This window comes from Xiphophorus couchianus, chromosome 10 (assembly GCF_001444195.1).
Source record: "Xiphophorus couchianus chromosome 10, X_couchianus-1.0, whole genome shotgun sequence".
NCBI classification, from domain to species: Eukaryota; Metazoa; Chordata; class Actinopteri; order Cyprinodontiformes; family Poeciliidae; genus Xiphophorus; species Xiphophorus couchianus.
In genome coordinates this window covers 15734031-15753383 of record NC_040237.1, presented here as the reverse complement: position 1 = coordinate 15753383, position 19353 = coordinate 15734031, and the positions used below count along the sequence as shown (strand labels likewise).

Sequence of the window (19353 nt, the reverse complement as noted above, 5' to 3'; positions counted from 1 at the left end):
AAGAGGATAAACAAAAACGTCCAATATTTTTACGCTGAAAGGACAAGCCAGAGAGCATTTTCAGCCAGTGAAATCCCTCTGTTTATTTGTCCCGAATCTACTACGGGCGTCTGATGTAAATATTTGTCCTCTGTCTTCCTGTTTGTGTTTGTCCCGTTTTCCTCCTCAGCATCCTGGGGATGCATCTGTTCGGCTGCAAGTTTGGCTCTGAGAGGGATGGAGACACGCTGCCGGACAGGAAAAACTTCGACTCCCTCCTTTGGGCCATAGTGACCGTGTTTCAGGTGAGGCCGTTTTCCCATGAGGTTCGGTCGGGACGTTCCCGGAAACATCCAGAATCTCATCTTGTGCCTCTTGGTTTGAGCTTCTTGATGAGTGGCAAAACGTTTTTAGAAAGTGCTAAATTCTTAGCTGCAGATTCAGAGTTATGGATGGGAGGCCATTTTTCTTCAAGGCGACGGTGTCTGCATGTATATCTTTTGAAGTTCACCATGACTGAAATGACTGTTTTAACCCCGTAAAGAGAGGCAGATGTGCAGCAGAATGACCTCAAACTGCAGCTAAAAATGTTGGAACTGGAACAAATATTTTCTAGGCGGCTCAATCCGAGGCGTTCAGTTGTACCTATGGCTCAGCTTTAGAACAAGTACAACAGTTTTCACCAAAAAGGTGATGTCTGAATGCACAGGGTTTAGAAATTGTTCATGTTCTTGACATAAGTCAATCATGTAGGCATAGTTCTGCGCCTTCACGTCGTTTCTGCTTGTAATATGCCAATATCGAATCTGTAATGAAGAACTTTTAAACAGTCCGTTTTCAACTCTGGAACAACCTGTCACCTTTAAGTCGAAGCTCAAGACTTGTTTCTTTAGACAGGCTTTTAATACCATGTGGCGTAGAGGCTTCTCTTCTTCTCTTTATTGTTTTTGTTGTGTCTTTTTGTTTTCCTTGTAATGTGATCTATACTCTAATCTGTTTACTTGGTTGTTGTTGAGCGTTATGTAAATCAACAAATCAATCGACCAACCAAAGGTGACAGCCATAGACTTCAGTCGGCTGAAGAAAAAGCCGCCTAGGAGTTCGGACATTATGGCGATAGTCAAAGTTGTTGTGTTTTTATGCAATGGAGCAACACAAAGTAGCGCCTGATTGTTACATTACAGAAGAGCGACACATGGCTTTTACATTTTTCCCACAAAATCTTAAAGTCTATTACCTTTAGAGTTAGATTTCACCGCAGTACCAGATACAAGTCTTTGCAAATGTAGACAGTGAGACTGTTTTCTCTGTCTTTTTTTTTTTTTTAAGTTAGCGAAAGCTCAGTTAGACTAAACAGAGAACATCCGTAAACAGAGATCTTTAGACCCTGTCTTGGATTTAGATGTGCACATTACCTGGACAATTTCTAACACCTGAATACACCTTCGTCCAAAACGACTTTACATGCACAAATCCCAATAAAAGACCCCGAAGTTTGCGGTTTTTGCTACAAGCAGCAACAGCGAAGGCAAATGTAACTAAAACTCTTCCGATTTGACTTTTTAAATCCACTTCTCCTTCCATGTATAGATCCTGACCCAGGAGGACTGGAACAAGGTGCTGTACAACGGCATGGCCTCCACGTCTCCAGTAGCGGCGCTTTACTTCATCGCCCTCATGACCTTTGGGAACTACGTCCTCTTCAACTTGCTGGTGGCCATCCTAGTCGAAGGCTTCCAGACCGAGGTAAAAACTGCATGTGCGGTTTAAATTACCGAGCCTAGAAAGAATGCGAAGGAAACTTTATGCTCACAGCTAACAGCGTTCAGGTCAGAATAACCCAGCTCGGCTTCAAGTTCTTTACTTTTCCCAGAAAAATCTGCGTTCGAGATGAATACCTTGGCACAAGTCTGTGGTAATGGATAAGTGTTTATAGCTGCGAACAGATGAGACATTCTTGCACTCTTTGCAGTTGGATATAAGATCAATGGTTGTTTCTTTTTTTCTTTTTCTTTTTTTTGCTTCATCTCTGTTATTCCATCAGCCTTGTCGTCTCCCACACATTAATCCTCGTTATTGTTCTGCTTGTTTTCCAATGCCGTGAAGTTGCGACACGTCATGAGAGAACTATGTTGACCAGACGACATCCCACAGCGCCCAAATCCACATTTTTACATGAGTCTTTCATGCTCTTATGTTCTATTTAATACTTTTTTTTGTCATCAGTAAACTTTAGCCTCTCTTTCATAAATAATTTTAAATGCCAGACAAATTACTATGATGTATTACGGAGCGTGGCGCTTTCCTTGGGAGGAAGACGGTAAAGAGCGAAAAGAGAGGAGAAAAAGATGCAATCAAATAAAACAGCTGTGGGAAGGAACTATCTTACAAAAAAGAAAAGAAAAAGTAAAACTCATTCAGAGGCCTTTGTCGTTTTCCCTCCATTAGTTTATGGCAGCACCTCTGCTTTGATCCTCGGCACTTTCAGCTGTTGGTTTATGAAGAGTAAGAATAGAAAAAGAATGACTCAATATTCCGATTTCACACTGATTCTGCAGCTGTTTACTTCTTAGTCTGAAGAAATGTGTTTAATATTACAGGAAAATGTTTCCAAAGATATTAATACAATATCAACAAAGATATACCTTTTGAAACAGATACTTTTGTTAGCTCTTAGCTGAAAACCTATGCTATTTAAGTGAATTTGTTGCTAAACAGGTTTTAGACTATGGTAATACCATATGGTAAGATGGTATTACATATTTGTAATTTTTATGTGCCTCTTTATGATGAACAGAATATGTAAACACATTTATTTATTTGAAGTTTTTTAAAGAAAGCCTGAGCTACAAAACTTTCTTGGGGAACAAAGCTAGCTTTAGCCCCGCTCTTTCTCTGAATTCTGATGAGTTATTGTTGACGTTACCGCCACCTTCTGGTGCGTCAGGGATATTTAAGTGTTTTTGTTAAAATTTTTGAGCTTTGTCCAAATACTATTTTTTTTATAGACAAAGTAAAATGTATTCTTTTACAATTATAGCTGGAATAGTGTAGACATGGCTGGAGTTTTCTCTCCATGTCGAGTTAGCTTATTGCTAACTGTGGAGTTGTTTATAAATAGCAAAAGGCAGACTGTTATCGCCTAACTAACTCAGTAGACTGTTTTTTTTGTATGTTTCTTTGGAAGAGTTGGAGACCAACACCAGATAAGTGAGTACAAGCATTATTTTGGCACATCTGCTAGTTAGCTAGCCAAGCGAACAAATGTGCAGCCGTCTGCTGGGCTAGCTAGTAAAAACTTGCCCTTACAGTGATATTTCATTGCCTTGTTGATTTTTCAAAGTACTAGATTCCATTTGGACTTTATTGCAGCTTACAAATGTGAATAAAATATATTTGAGTTTTAAGGTAGAACTTAAATTAAACAAAAAGAAAAAAAAAACACAGACACCTTCATGTACACGCAAACATCTAAGTGTGAGAATCTCCATGGTTCCCTCAGGGAAGAGCTGTTACCTTAACTCCCAATTACTTCTTTTTTTTTTTTCATCTTAACATCCTTTTCTGCAAACACTAAGTTTATTTTTAGTCAGCCAAACTTGCTGCCAGGTAATGGGTAACTCAAATGACGTGGGCCATGGCCAGGAGATGTGCTCAACTGTGGTGCCAAGACACGCACACACCGCCACACGCTGTAAAGATGTTACTTTTAATCTTCATTTTGCTTCTTTTATTCATTAGAGCCATCTTTTTCCTCCCTGCTATGTATGGCACAACTAGCCCCCAACCTCCATCTTTTTTTTTTACATGCTCATTTCACCTACCGTTTTTTCTTCGGTATCTTTCTGTTTCAGGCTCTAGCGGTGTGCCCATGTGACTGTACAGTATCCAATGCAATGAGTGCAAACTTGCTGACTTATGTCTTTTTGCTGATTTTTATTTTTTTAACCCCAGAGAACATTTAATTAATCATTTCACACCCAGGCATATTCTTGCAGTATCCACATTCAATGCAAATGAATACATCTTTGGTTAAGATTATGACAAGACAGACAATACTCATCTTTTATTATGGTACTAAAATTAAATACCATTCAGTTTTGAACAAATGTACCTTTCTGACTAAATACAAAAAGCACAAATGAAGAAGAAGAAGAAAAAATCCATATCAGTGGAATAACTGGTGGCACAGTTATTGGTACCCAGGCTTTTGTTACTTTGTACAATCCCTTTTGGTCAACAGGCAGAATCTCCTAAAACATTTCACTAGGTTGTGCTGGTATAAGATTCTTATAGTAAGATAGCCGTAAGGAGAACGTTAGAATTTCACCATACTGAGGTATGACCAGAAATATAAAAAAAACCCTACAAATTATCCACTTTTTAGACCTGAGCAGTGAAAGCAACCTAAAGGCCGATCATGATTGTACGATTCATTTCTCTTTTTGCCCCAAAAACGCAAATTTGTGGGGCCTAGACATTTCAGAAAAGTCACCCAAAATTGTTCCCCAGATTAAATGAAAGGTTTTTAACCCTCCCTCAGCCTTAGCGCGAAGCTCAGGAGGAGTGCTTGGACAGCCGAGAAGCAGGTGGCAGGAGTGTGCCGTCAGACCGTCCGTTCACGAAACGACATACACAAAATCAGAAAAAGCGCACGTCGCATAGAGTAAACAGCTTGTGGGGTCCAAATGACACCATCTCTAAAATCTGTGGCAGGGTTAATAGCATCAAAAGTGGACCGGGCTAATTTGCTCTATAGCGCCCCCTGAAGTGAGATAGACCAAACCATATATTGTTGAGATCTCAAATTTGGTACATATATAGATCCCCTCAAATCAAGAAAAACGTTCTGTCCCAAAATGTGTAGGGAGGCGGCCATTTTGAGTCAAAGGGCAATTTTGGCCCATTTTTTACATTTACACACCCCGAACTTTAATGAACTCACTCCTCCTAAGGATTTTGAGCTATCGGCTTCATTTTCTTCCCTTACATTTTATTGGTGTAATTTGGCAGATATCTAATCAAAATCTGCTGGTATTTGAAAGATTTGATCATGCAGTGCTCACTAAAAGTGGCGTCCAGGAAAGAATCAGGCTCACAGCATCTCAGATCCATCACTGTAAGTAACATAAGGTACGAGGTCCTTTCCCACACGTCCATTCATCGTTTTTGCCATGAAAAGGCAAAAAGCTCCATCTTATATGAGATTGCATCTGATAGAAAAGATTGCTTTCTGCCGACATCACTCCCAAACAACCGGTTGCCGTGTAGATGGACTTTGATGGTTGCTACGGGTAATTTGTAACCTCAAGCTTCCACTCCTTACAGTTCTGACACTTTTGGGACTTTTTTAACCTTTTTTTTTACCTTTCCTACCATTCTGATTGGGTGCTGTCGCCAACAAAATCTTGGTCCTGGTCCAGTGTTGTGGCCAGTTGATAAAATGAATGGGCTTCTGTAGATTCTGTAGATTCCTAATCAGAAGTACCGAGGAAATGATGTCAACCTAAATAAGTATAAGGTGCAAAAAAAATTGCTCTCGTTACTTTTTTTTTAAGGAATTGGTTAGGTTAGGGTACCAACAATTGTTCCACCAGTGCTTTTCCCAAAAGCTTTTCAATGTGAGATTATACCACGATAATAAAGGATTGATTTTTATCTCCAGAAGTGGAAAAACGTGCTGTTTCTATACGCACAACATTAAATGAGACTTCTTGTCTAAAAAGCCTCCACATTCATTAAAAAAATCATACAGATTAACTCTAGAGTACGACATGGCCATGCTGTTTCTATGCTGCCCTCACTTCTCATGCTTCCACATGTGGCTTAATGGCCCCGGCCGTCTACTTGGATTTGTTCTCCAGCAGGATGAAGTCAACATTTTCCAACATGTTGAATCATCTTTATTGTTCTCCCCTCTGCTCTCGTCCACCGCTGTGGCTCCACTCCTCTCCTCCGTGCCTCCTCTCCTCCGTGCCTCCTCTCCCTTTCTTCTTCTTCTCTCCGGCCACTTCCGCTAAAAGGAAATTACCAAGCGGGAGGACTTGCATGCCCAGCTGAGCCTAATTCAACTGCCTGTAGACTCAGGGGTATGTACAGCTCTGCAGCCCTGCCTCTCCTCCCTTCCCTCTCTCCATTTAATCAACTAGCCCAGTCCCCCTCCACCCTCCGTCTGTCCCTCACCCGTCCCTCTTCACCCTTTCCTCCCCTCATCATTCCCCATGGCGGCGACGCCGTAGACCTCTCGACTGCCGGTTTCTACTCGTGAGTGACAGAATGATGAATAACATTGCGGAGGCCATTTTGCATCGTTAATGTGACAGGTTAATATTTAGCAGACATTAATGTAGATATTAACATGCAGCTCTAAGCCACGCTTAGCCACGAGTGCCTTCAGAGGACTGCTTAGCCTTATTGGAAAACAAAACCTTTCTAACTTGTTCTCGGTGATATTGAGCAGTGCAAAATTTAGTTTGGATTATTTTTTTTTTATTTCCAAAAGTTTCAAAAATCTTTGTTCCTGCCAGTCCAATCCAATAGAGTATTGAATAGGAGCTTTTCCAAGGCGTTTGAATGGACGCTGCTCTCTCTCGGGTGTATAAATCAGTAGAAAAGATGAGCAAATAATTGGCTCTTTGATAAGAAGGCAAAGCGCCGTGATTCCCCAGAAGGGTTTCGGTCCCAGACACAGAGTCTAATTAGCACTAATAACACAAGTGAGGATATAGGGACAAACATTATTGATCATTTCTCATTTAAAGTCATAGTTTTGAAGCAGAGGTTGACCGATTCGCAGGTCAAGTCTCTTTTTGGACCAAAGCTTATAAATCTGAACCTCAAAATTTAATTTTAAAATGAACCTTCTGGATCGTCTGCTGTTCGTTTTTTCCACATGCCATCCTTTATGCACAAAGGTAGGCAATAGCAAGTCGAGGGTTACACCTAGTCCTATTGGATAATGTCTCAAGTTATACTGTCTATATTCTCTGTTGTCTGTGTTGTACCAAGTACATCAGTGTGACGAGGTTTTCACTTAAAACAATATATTTAACCAGTTTACTTCTTAGAAAATGAAATTCCAAACATAAATATCTCTTACAATGAGAAGGTTTTCAACAAAAAAGTTGAATCCCACGATGTATCTTGGGTTTATCAAGATGGACATATAGTGTGCATTCTGTGAGACCCAGTGGCGGCTGGCCAGTAGGGGGCGCTTGGGCGCCGCCCCCTTTAAATTGTTTAGATAATAAATGATTTCTATTCTGAACTGCAAAATACTTAGAAATGTATTTATTCATACTGTGTGTCCAATAGACATGTTAGAATTTATTAAAATAGTAAATACATAATTCTAATTGCTCACATTGTGCACACTTCCTATGTGCGGGGCGCCGTCCTAATGAGTGTGTATGTAGGCGCATCAACTTTTGGCAAGCAGGTGATCTGAGGCTGACTTTTAATTGGTTGTTTAAGGTTTTCCACAGGGCGCAGCGCTCTGCGTCCCGGACACACCCATTTTGTTGTGTCATTACTGGTAGAGCGTCAGTACTGGCTAATTTTTTTTAAAACATTGTGTGATTGGACAATCCCCGATTCGACTCATTAGCGCAGCTGCAGTTCGTTAGGTCGATTCACGGTTACGTTTGCATTAAGCAATGCATTTTACTGCTTTCCGTGTTTGCTATTTCAAAGTTCTGGCACGGAGGCAATGTGGACAACAACTGGGGTAAGAGACTTAAAACATCTTTCAGAAAAATGCAAACGGCACGAAAACAGCCGCAGCCACCTAGACAATGCAATGAAGCTAAGTTTTTGGGGGAAACTTAGCATAGCTGAAAGGTGCTTTTCAACTCTGAAAAGAATCAAGACTTTTCTGAGAAACGCAATGACTCAGGACAGGCTGAATGCATTGGCCATGTTGTCAATGGAGAAAAGACTAGTCACGGAGATGACTGACTTTAACAAGAATGTAATTGAGAAATTTGCAGGGCAGAAGGAAAGGAGGGCAAAATTCATGTTCAAATAGTGCTATTTTTTAAGATTTGTTTTGTTTGTTTTTCATTTGTTTGTGTGCGCCCCCCTCAGTTTTTTTTAGCACCAGCCGCTACTGGTGAGACCCTTGCACTCTGTTCACAGACGGTTGGGATTTCATAGTCTCTCTCCCAAGTCACCCAAACTAGTTTACTGGTGTATTTTTGAGTTTTTAAGTTGTTACAAGCTTGGCCAAAATGACTCTCGGATTAGGTGTTCACACCCACTACTTCAGTTGACCACCTGCTTGACCACGAAGGTTGCACAGCATCAGATTTATCTGAACCAACAACTTTCTTAGATATACTTCACTAGGTGGGGCTGGGCCTTCTTTACCTTTAATTTTTCAAAGCATTTATTCACCCAGGTGTTGAAACAATCCTCAAAGATTTTATCAACATCACGCAGTTGCAGCAGATTTCTCAGCTGCATATGTGTGATGCGTGTCACGTGTCTCACCGCATCCTGAAGAATCTACTCTGGTAGGCTGTGGTGGTTCAACGATGCTCTACTGGTACTAAGCAACCTCAAGTACGCCATGGAAATATCCCTTTATAATACCGTCAGCCTGAACCAAACCCAGATAAATCAGTGCTTTTATGTTCTTTGCACCAAATTCTGACTGCGGTATAAATGTCTGGAGTCATCTGGACTCCAGATTAATCTGACCAGAGTTTCATAGCCCATCTGCTAACCAGAGGTCAGTCACACTTTCAGTCATCTCAAACCATCGAGTTGTTTCCATCCACACATTCAGATTCTGGATATTTGCTCTTTCTTCGGACCATTGTCCATAAACCTGATGGAACGTTGTGTGTTAAAATCACAATAGGTCCTCCTCTTGAGGTTAAAAATCATGTTTACCATGTCTTGATTCTGAAAGGCACTGAGCTGCTGCTGCCATATGATTGACATAAATATAGCAGCGGTGACAGAGCGCAGAAGCAATTTCCAGTCGGCCATCTTTCCAGTCGCATGAGGCAAATCTCCCATCAGGCTGTCGGAGCATGTTTCCCATCATCTGCCAGTTCTCTAACCTGTTCCCTGCATGGCTCCCTTACTGCTGCTGAGACTAAGTGAAATTCTGAGCTCACCTGCGCTCAGAAGAGATAACCAAGTCTCCAACACTTGCGTTGTGACTTGCTTTGTTCTCCCTTATAAGCAGACTCCATATCAAGCCTCATGTCGAACGCTCAACTCCAACCAACGCTTTCTTCCGACTGTCGTCTTTGTTCAAATTCTGTGCTGGCGATGGCAAAAAATCTCCTCGTTTCAAACTCCTGTTTGTAGTGGACGAGAGCACGAAATATGGCGTGGGATCTTTTTTTTTTTGGGAACTCCCCTCCCCCATCAAAGTGAAATAAACTCAGCTAGTTCAGAAGAAGACAGCTCATAGATCCAGTTTCCCAGAGCTGCCCAGTGCTCTCACAGAAATGAGACCATAACTTTAGGATTTTCCACTTGTTCTTTAAGATTTCTCTGCTATGTGAGATCCAATCTGATATCGTAGGGTTTCCATTGACTAACTGTGCAAATTGGAATTATGAAGATAAATTTGCTTAATGGAAGCACCCTAATTTTAAAAAAAAGGTATTTCTACATATTGTTTTTGCATTAGGATAAGTTGCTTTTTCAGCCGTATCAAAATTAGTGTATCATGCAAAACTGCAATGGAAATGCTTTTGTCACATCACACGAGTCACGCGATTGACAACTGGATGTTACTTCCGGCAGAAAAGACGAAGAAGATGACAGAAAGTGGTAGGAGGCTGATGATGTGCCATTTTTAAAAATGATTTATAACATGAAAATGCATATTTTATGGAAACACCTTAGCACTGTATTTTAGTTAGAAAGTGTTTTTTTTTTCCATTAGCTGAATATCAAAAAGTTTTTTGCACATTTGTAATTGAAACGCAGCGACTGAAGGATTTGAGTGAACACAGAGTGCTGTTCAACAAGGGCTACTGTCATTAGGGTTGCAGGTGGCGATTATTTTAGTAATCGATTATTCTGACAATTAATCAGGTTTAAAAACATTTTACCGTGTCCATATTTTTCATATTTTTTCCCACAATATTAGAAAGAAATGAACAAAAATGCAGATACACATAATCCAGTTACTTTTTAAGTAAGAAAATAAACAAGTTGGTGTTGTGCTTTTTTATTTCATTGTACTTTATGAAATACATTAGCACAGCATTCCTTTAGTGTACACTTAATCATTTGTATCAAAGCATGCATCTGCAGTGCAGGTCTGATCTATTGACTATTAATAATTGCCTTAATAGGATTTTTCTTTACTGAATTTGAATCAGGTGAAGCAAAAACTACTTCAGGATGTCTGGGTAGAAAATACTTACAGACAAAGAAGGATTTTTTTTTAATCTTAAATGCAAAATGTGGATTTTCTCACACAGTTTTTTGGCCTATTTACTGCGCTGAGTGTGTTGCTTTAGAGCCTGTATACTCCAAATAATGATTTATTGATTACTAAATTACTACAATTTATTAATCTGATTAATTGTTTCAGCCCTAGAAGTCATTAGAGGTTATGTTTCGCATTTTCCTTAGAAATGTGTGTTCTTCGTATATTGTATATACTCACAAACTAGTCATTTAAGAAGCCAGTTACATGGAGTATTGCAAATCTTTGCAAATATTTCAGAAAGCGATTGGAATAAAATTGTACGCAACAGTGGTCCATTTGATTTGGACAGAAATGTGACAATCACACTCTCAGATTTGTGCAATGTTGAGTATTTTATTTCAATATAAAGGGTTTGTTTAAACTTTAATCCGATTTTTAACTAATCTAAAAGTTTGCGTTTACAGATGGCACTATTAGTGGGCATGCACACACGCACACACACGGAAACAATTACTTAGCTTCCTGTTATCAACAGCCACTCTCTGGCTCCCGTTTTTTTTTCTTTTTGAAGAAATGTAATTGAGATCCTCCCGTTCGCGTCTGCTCTCGATTATCGAAGGGCCCACCGGCGAGCGCTCCCATCTCCTCCTCGCAGGTCCGAACCTAAATTGGGGGTGGCAGAGTGTAAACAAGAAAATATAGGCAAACTCAGCCTCCGATTTCCCCCCACAGATGATGTCTACATCTGATCTTTTCTGCTAAAACTCTGAACGCAGGGTGAGTAAAGCATTTACTGATGTGTGCTAACTCCCGCTACTCCAGAATGAAAAATTCATAGCCTGTTTTTGCCGCTGACTGTGTTTCTGCTGAAATGAATTTTCCAAACTAAATACCAGATGGGACTTCAATAATTGGTGTTTGACGACTAAATAATAGATCATGCCTGCCTGGAAGGCATTTCACATGATAACACATCTTCTATATTTTCTTTTTTACATTAACAGGCTGAAGAATAACAAAAGTGAGCTGGTTATTTATCAGCAGCTCCTTAGCAGACAGTAAACTGAATGTTACACTGTGGATGAGGCACTTGCGTATAAAGGGCTTATATAACACTGTGTACGCTGTTCTCAGTAATGAAACAAGGCTAATGTTAAACCAGGACTCCCTTGGAGCTCATCTTCTTACTCGGGTTTAACTTGTATCTTTTCATCTTTCCACATCGCTTAAAAAAAAACATTAGAAAGCCGCAGGATTGGAAAACAATCAATAGATCCCAAATATTTACCAGGATGCATCTTTTATGTTATTTTGTGATGAAGTGAAATAATGAGCAGCCTGAAAGCCGTTTTTACTGACTTTATAATCGAAGGTTACTTTTTTCTGAATACACCTTTCAATCATTCAAAACTTTAAGGCTGTTGAAGAAGGCGATACTTGATATTCTAGAGCTGTATTTTAGTTAGAAATACAGAACTAGAAATATCCCTTATTGTCTGAGAGTGGGTAAAGTCAGTTGTACCAGTGGCAAGTTAAAAGTAGCTGGGAAGGATCTACATTAACGCTACTTTGTGCACTTAGGATGCAGCAGTCTGTCACTAAAGAGCTCTTCAGTCCTACAACAGTGTCATATTTGAGGTAGGAAGTATAAGTATACTTGCTGTTTCTGATTCAGCTTCACACTACAGATGGAGTTTGCACATCATCAGTGTTGTTATTAATCTTATGATTTGCTGTGGGACCCTTCCACGGGAAGGCTTCGTTGCTAAATTTCTATCACTGCCTACTAATCTATACATCAGTCAGTCAGTAAAAAAATTTTAACCCTTTTGTTTAGAACAACAATTAAGTTCAATTAAGCGGACTTGAGAAATGGTTCTGAAGAAAAAAGTAGAGTTTTTCTAATGGTATGTCCTGAAACTCTTATGTAGGTTTTCCACAGATTTTCATTAGAAACATCCGTTACAAGATGTTTCAGGGTTTCAAACTCGCCAAGCCTGGTGCTAGGGCTGTCATTCAGCAGCCCACTGTGTTTTTGAGTGAAAAAATGTTCAAAGTGGACAGAAAATTTGAAAACATCACCTGGTAATTGTGTTATTAGAAGACGGTGTTTAGACACACTGACTATGAAGCCTTATAAAGAAAAAGGCAAACATTATCAAAATACAATTAAAATAAATGTCAATTATTTGAACTTCAGTTGCTTCATCCTAATACATATAAAATGATGCTTAGCCTGAAGGGGGCACAAGTAAAGCCTGATGGCCCGCCAGGCTTATAATACATCGAGGGAAAGCCTGTGTTTGTAGTTTTGTATTTAGTTGCAGTTATAAAATCTGGCTGCCTCTGTGTTTTGAACCACCTGGACATGGGAAAAAAGGAAAGGAATTAGCGATAGCCGCAACCACCACAGAGAGCCACAGAATACATTTCAAACATAATGGAGCAAAAACGCCTAAAATACATGTCTGTCAATGAAATCTGAAAATGTCTTCTCCAACTTCAGCTCGACAACCTATAAGCTAACGCAGCTGTGACTCCAAGATATCTTCGGGTGCTTGATATGTCCTGCTGTGAGCCCACATTTCGAAACGGCAAGGAATCCTCTAAAATATGTAAATGCATGATTACAGAGACCATAAAAGGGTCCGAGTGGCCCTTGAGATGATTGGCCCACCAGTTCATTACCATCCACTCTTGCTACATCATCCCCCCCAGATCCTCCCAATCTTCCCAGGTCAAGCAAATCAGATGGGGGTTTTACGACACAGTGGCATTAATCGCTGGGAAGAAAATGCAAACGCGATCACCAGAATAGAAAACCTGGAACGCGCAATATTCATACGCTCTTTTTCTTCTCGGCTCGTGGGAAGTATCGAGGAGGTAATTTGTCAGATCAGGAGGTGATGCGTGGCGTTTTGGTCCGGAGGCTTTTCCTACCTACTGTTTATTCTCTTTGCTGCCACAGAGGTCTGACTCACCAGGCCGGCTTTTCATTAATACGCCGTCCACCGTGGCACCCTCTCCCGCTTTTAATAATATCTGCCAGCGAAGCGGAACAAATACAAGAGATATATCTAGTTGTTTTTATTTCCACTGATTTGAGGGAGGAAATCCATCCATGGAAGAGGTAACAAGAGGAGAAGCATGGGGGGAAAGACTCAGAGAGTGAGGAAGGACGAGTTAAATGATAAGCAGAGAATACTTTCAGCAGGTACAGACGCGAGAGATTCATCCCTAAACGGTTCTGCTGATGGAAGGATAATTTAAAGAGAAGTGCTTTGAAGAGCATCCAGCTTGCTTTGTGTAATAATAGACCAACAGCTTCTCCTTACTCCAAAGTTCTCAGGGCAGTTTTTAGATTACAAATAAAGGAAATTCAGAAATCTCTGTCGTTATGTCAGGGTGTTTGCTCCTTGTTCTCAGTTTTACTTGCACAGCAGCACTTTACGTAGCTGGCCTTTGTAGCAGACATCGTAACTCAACCCAAAACACAACGCCTGTGTCCAGCTGTTCACTCTCCGACCAGATTTATGCATAGCAGAGCAGTCCAACAGTATGTACCGGAATCACACCAATAAACTGAAAGCGACTCAAACAAGAATGCTCTGTCACTTTTGTTTTTTTTCTGTACTTCTGAGCTCTTGCCACTTTTTGCGAGTAAAGTATTTTAGTTAAATTCCCCCCCACCTCCACCGAAGCGGACACGTCTTACTTTGCAGCCATATCTCACTTCCTGTTTCACTCATGACATTCCCGTCAATTTGTTGCACAGCTGCAGACAAAACAGACCCGTCTGTGAGGCCCGGGTGACCTTAACAGATTCTGATCGCTGCATTCGTCATCCAACCCAATTTTTTGACGGAAAATTGGGTCGGAACAAATACTTAGAGTAAATACTATGTTGCACAAATAACTGTTATTTTCTCACTGTGCATACGGTATATGCCAAAACAGTGTGACAGCATCTTTAGGGTGAGGTACCAAAACTACTTTTAAAAGCTTGGACACCACTAATACTCAGTAAGGTTTAGATATTACATCTTATCAAATGCATCCGTCACAGCTATAGGTTTGAGGGAGACATTAAATTTCACATGTCAACTTTAGAGTTAGGAGTTGCTGTATCACAAATGCTTGAACTGATTTAGGTATAATTTATAAACAGATAGACTTAAATATCACAATAGTAAGCAAACCTCAATCTGTCAGATGTTTTTTTATTTTATTTGTGGTAATGATAACCTTTCTTCTGTGTTTGGTCTGACAAAACACCAGGTTCTGCTTTGTAATATCTTCTTTGCTCTTTTATTTCACAAGGGGGATGCTTCTAAAACCGGGTCAGAGATTGATTCTGTTGCACGAAGTATGGAAGACGTCAATGGCAGCAAAAAGGACTTATCGCCTTCAACAGGTAAGCCATGATTGTCGGTAACGTATACAGACTGTACATAAAATGCCACAGAGGACCGATGCGAGCCGTCTGATGTGAAAAACATCTTGCACTACGTGTCTGCTAAAGTTTTATTTGGACAACCTGTTTCCTCAAGGTGTACCTCAATTATTCCCCGCCTGCCGTCTCTATGGTCGTCCTCAAACCAGAACAGCAGCTTTTATCTACCACTCGTTGTGTGCCAGTTCCCATCTACTCTTATTGCTGCTCAGGCAGCAGCCTGGAAAGCAAATGGAAACACTGCGGTAAGCAGTGCAACTTCCAACTTCCCGTCTGTCTCTTCAGGCGCCTATAAAGCTGCGTACCTGGCTGGAAGACTCACGTCTTTACCATCCAAAATTTTCTTAAGCCACAAAGGAAAAATTAGCATTTAAAGTTACGTTACTCTCCTATTGCTCTGCATTGGTGTTGCTGCCAAACACAATGTTCCCTTTCACTTCCATCAGATCGCTGCTGTGGTGATGTATTCATGTTACCCTACAAGTACAGATTCTCCATTTTTAAGTCCTTCTTTTTCAGAAAATAAAGCAACGCCTGAACATCCTCATAGACTCTAACCAATCTCCAATCTCCATCCGTCTGTACTTCAACAGTAGTGCCGGTGAATGGTCACGTGGAAATGAAGACCAGTCTGACTCCACCGCTCATCACCCACACCGCTGCCACGCCCATGCCCATCCCCAAGTTGCCCGTGGCGGGTGACCCTGTCCTGGGCTACGAATCTTGTCAAGGCAGCAATATCTCCATTGACCCAGCCTGCTTTGACAAATCGCCTGTGAGTAAGAGTGTTATTCGTTTCCCCTGCGCTTTACAGTTCTCTTTTGGGATGGAAGGTTTGCCAGGATACCTAGCAGCAAGAAATTGCTTCCTCTTCTACTCTGCTTTGGCCACAGTGTCTCAATTGAGTGTGTGTCTCTTCCCAATGAGCGGTGATGATTAATGTCTTCTATCGATCCGGCCGTCTGCTTTTGGCTGTAATCACCGCTCTATGGGACAACCCGATGATCAAAAAGAAGACTTGAGAGAATATATCCCAATTTTCAATGTACTCATGTCTATCTATGTCAGTAGCTGCATTTCCATTGACATTAGACAATTGGACATTGGACAATTCCGCTAATGTCGTAGAAACGCAATTTTGCAATTGCGGTGTTTTCATGAAATAAGACACAATTAAAACCACACGTGAATAAGTTTGTTCATGCAATAAGTTATTAAAAACATGCCACGCATAATCCTCCAGGTACTTTGGGTTATGTTTTCTTTGCGGTTTGCACCAGTGGCAACATCTGGTTGTTGATCACGTGATTTGTGTGATGCAAATCACGTGTTTCCATTGTAGGTTTGCAAAGTAAACCGAGTTTTTTGTAACCGCCTCATCCTGGCGGCAAAACTTTTTATAGAAAAACTGTTTTTTTCAGAATTGGGGTGTTTTCACAAAACAAATTTATTTTCAAAATGTCAAACTGCTCAGTTATATGGTTAATGGAAACACAGCTAGTGTGAGTCATAGCTCTGATTATCACATTGTACAGCAGCTTTATTAAGGTCAGCTGCCCAAAAATGCAAGAAAACCACACAAGTAACCAACAAAAAACAGCAAAGTCATGACGACTTTTCTCATTGGTCGTCCTCTTGCGCCGCTCTCTCCGTAGACTAGCACCCGCTCCTCTCCACACGGCCAGTGGACGACCGGCAGCGGCTGGGGCAGCCGACGGTCTAGCTGGAACAGCCTGAGCCGCGTGCCATCATACAAGCGTCAGAAGCGACAGTCTGGCGAGCGGCGGTCTCTCTTGTCCGGGGAGGGCAACTCGAGCTCCGACGAAGGAGACGGGGGAGGAGAAGGCGGAGGCGGGTTGGTGGACGAAGACGACACGTCCCTTCCTAGAACGGACTCGATGTCGCAGCCTCACAGAGGACCGCGGCACAGGAGGATGGAGTCCGTGGAAACTCGGAGCTCCATGGATTTGCCTCCTGAGGCCTTACTGCAGGTAGAGCAGTTTTTGAAGCTGTTTGACTTTCCAAGCTTCTTTGACAGTGTTCATACCTGTTGAATTTTCTCATTTTGTCCCATTACAACCACAAATGTTGACATCTAATGTTGACAGTAAGGTTGTGGAGAACCAACAGCAGTTCTTCTGGATTCCAAGTTTGTTCTAATTCCTGAAGTATATAAAGTAAATGTTCCCGATCTGGGTTGCTAAGCAAAAGTAGTCCCTAATTTACTTACCTGCACTTTGTTTTTCCATCCACGCAGGTGCCTTACCTGCACCGCTCAGCCAGCATGCACAGCTCCAGGCCGCCCTCCCTGGCCCACCTACGGCCTCCAGAACACAGCGACTGCAACGGGAAGGGAACTCCGTCGGCCCTGGGCCCGACCAACGTCTCCCTGGAGGAGAACACAGAAGACGAGAACGCGGAGGAGGAGGTCAGCCAGGTTAGTCTCCACCTGCAGTTACCTTCATACACTAACTCTGCCCCTCTGAGATGTTGGAGACTGAACACTATGACTAGGGCTGGACAGTAACCTAATAACAGTATATATTGTGATAGACACATAATCAATATTAATACATAAAACATCTGATAGAATATTCAATACTCAATACAAAGAACTGTCACTGAAGTCCAATCAAGAACCGCTGAGCATTCTGGGGGATGAAGGCAGAGGAAAGGCTTTAGCCGTTCAACCTTTTTATGGCTAGCTAAGCAACTTCACTTTTTGGTTACCTAGCGACAACCTGTCAAGTAACGTGCGCAGCAGCAGTTTCAGGTTTCACCACCGTGCCTCAAAACTGCCTAGAAAAAAAATACACAGTGGAATGAAAACTGTGGGTAAAACATAGAACTGCCAGTTTGGCAGTATTTCAGATATTTAAAACAAACAAAAAAGACGAATCAACTTAGGAAGGTGTTCCTAATATATTGATAATTATCAATATTGACAATAATCGATATCGACTGATATGAAACGCCTATATCGTGGTAAGTTTTTCAACCCTAATAACAACACGTGGTATAACAACCCAACATATTTAGTTTTAGCTTAGTGACAACGAAAGTATTGTGACTTATTTTAGTGAAAAAAACTTAACTGCATAAAAGCGCAATATTTCACAGTATTGCTTCTCATTGTTTATTCAAGTATATTTGATAAGGAGCATGTAGATACAGCCTGGCGTCCAATTTGCTATAGAAGCATGAGGTTTAGACGGCGTGACAGGTGTTAACAATTTAAAACTGCATTTAACTTACAAGATTACAATTACCAGATTTGTACTGATGGTCACATCTTTTATTTGTAAAGCCGGTTTATCCAGCAGGAAGCTTTGAACATCTGGATAACGCATGTTCTGTGCATGTTCTCCTCTGTGCAGAGTCGTTTTGACAGGATTCTCCGATGGATGGAGAAGAAGCAGCCAGCGTGGTGTCGGCAGAGAGACACATGGTCCCTCTACCTGTTCCCCCCACAGTCCAGGTACGCTCCACATCAGCCCCCCCCCCCCCCCCCAACACGTCAAACTCTTTCCATTGAGTCTTGCAGATTCCTATCTGTAACAAAAAAAAAAGTTTTTCAATCTCTATTCCGACTGTAAAGCTGTCAAAATCTTGTCACAGAGAAAGTAAGCAGCGCTGACAATGTACTGATAAAATGCAATCTTCCAATTGACTAGAAAAGGTTTCTTTTTTTTTTTTATCGCTGCGTTCGACTGACATTCCATAGTGCTGACTCTGAAGTCATTTTCCCGCAACATGAATGCGTCAGGTTTTTTTCTTTTTTCCCTCATCCCTTTTTATATCAACTCCTATTCCCTCCCACACTCACACTTCAGGAGTCTCTTTCATCTGCACATTTCTGCCATATCAGGGGTGAGTAAGCGGCAGCGGAGGGAGGAAGGGAGTTTTTCCCTCTGAGTGCGTCGCGTTATCTCGGCCACGTGCGGAATCTACACTCCTCCGTCATTATTTTCGCTCTGAACCTCAAGAAAGTCAATGAATTGTTGTCCTATAATTATATCGCGATGATATCTGAACACTTGTATCCTTTCAACACCATTAAGTGTTTCAGGTTTCATGAGCCTCCAGTTTAAATTTAGACTTATATTCTTGAGTTGTTAAACTTTGCCTTTTTACAGCAGCAACAACCGCAGTGTCTGTCAGTACGGGGTGACATTTGAAAAACTATACAGCCAAAAAAAACGTCAATAATGTGGGTTATTTAGCCTGTTTTAAGAGAAAAACTGCAGGTTTAGTGAGCTAAATATGTTCCGTTAAACAAAATATTTTATTAGCGAGCTAAAAATGTAACTTCAAGCTTAATTTCAAATGAAATATTTAGCTCTAACCCAAATATTTATTTTATAGCTAAATATTTTGTTAGGAAGCTAAATATTTATCTTCAAATTAAATATTTATTTTGAATCTAGACATGTATTAGCAATCTGAATATTTAACCTCAAACTAAACATTTAACTTCAAGCTAAATATGTAGTTAGCAAGCCAAATATTTATTTTGAAG

The 19353-nt window shown here is 40.9% G+C and overlaps 1 protein-coding gene across 15 annotated transcripts in view; it reads left to right on the top strand.

Moving 5' to 3' along the window:
• Positions 1-19353, top strand: part of cacna1g (calcium channel, voltage-dependent, T type, alpha 1G subunit) — a 281034-nt gene that overhangs the window by 184283 nt on the left and 77398 nt on the right. For 12 of the 15 annotated variants that reach the window (XM_028029252.1, XM_028029251.1, XM_028029248.1 and 9 more), the window contains 8 exons: positions 170-284; positions 1570-1725; positions 6003-6068; positions 14702-14795; positions 15428-15609; positions 16490-16825; positions 17092-17271; positions 18212-18312. In XM_028029252.1, the coding sequence (XP_027885053.1) occupies positions 170-284; positions 1570-1725; positions 6003-6068; positions 14702-14795; positions 15428-15609; positions 16490-16825; positions 17092-17271; positions 18212-18312 (1230 nt within the window). The remainder of the gene's footprint in view (positions 1-169; positions 285-1569; positions 1726-6002; positions 6069-14701; positions 14796-15427; positions 15610-16489; positions 16826-17091; positions 17272-18211; positions 18313-19353) is intronic. The other 3 variants (XM_028029261.1, XM_028029253.1, XM_028029260.1) reach the window with 1 other exon arrangement.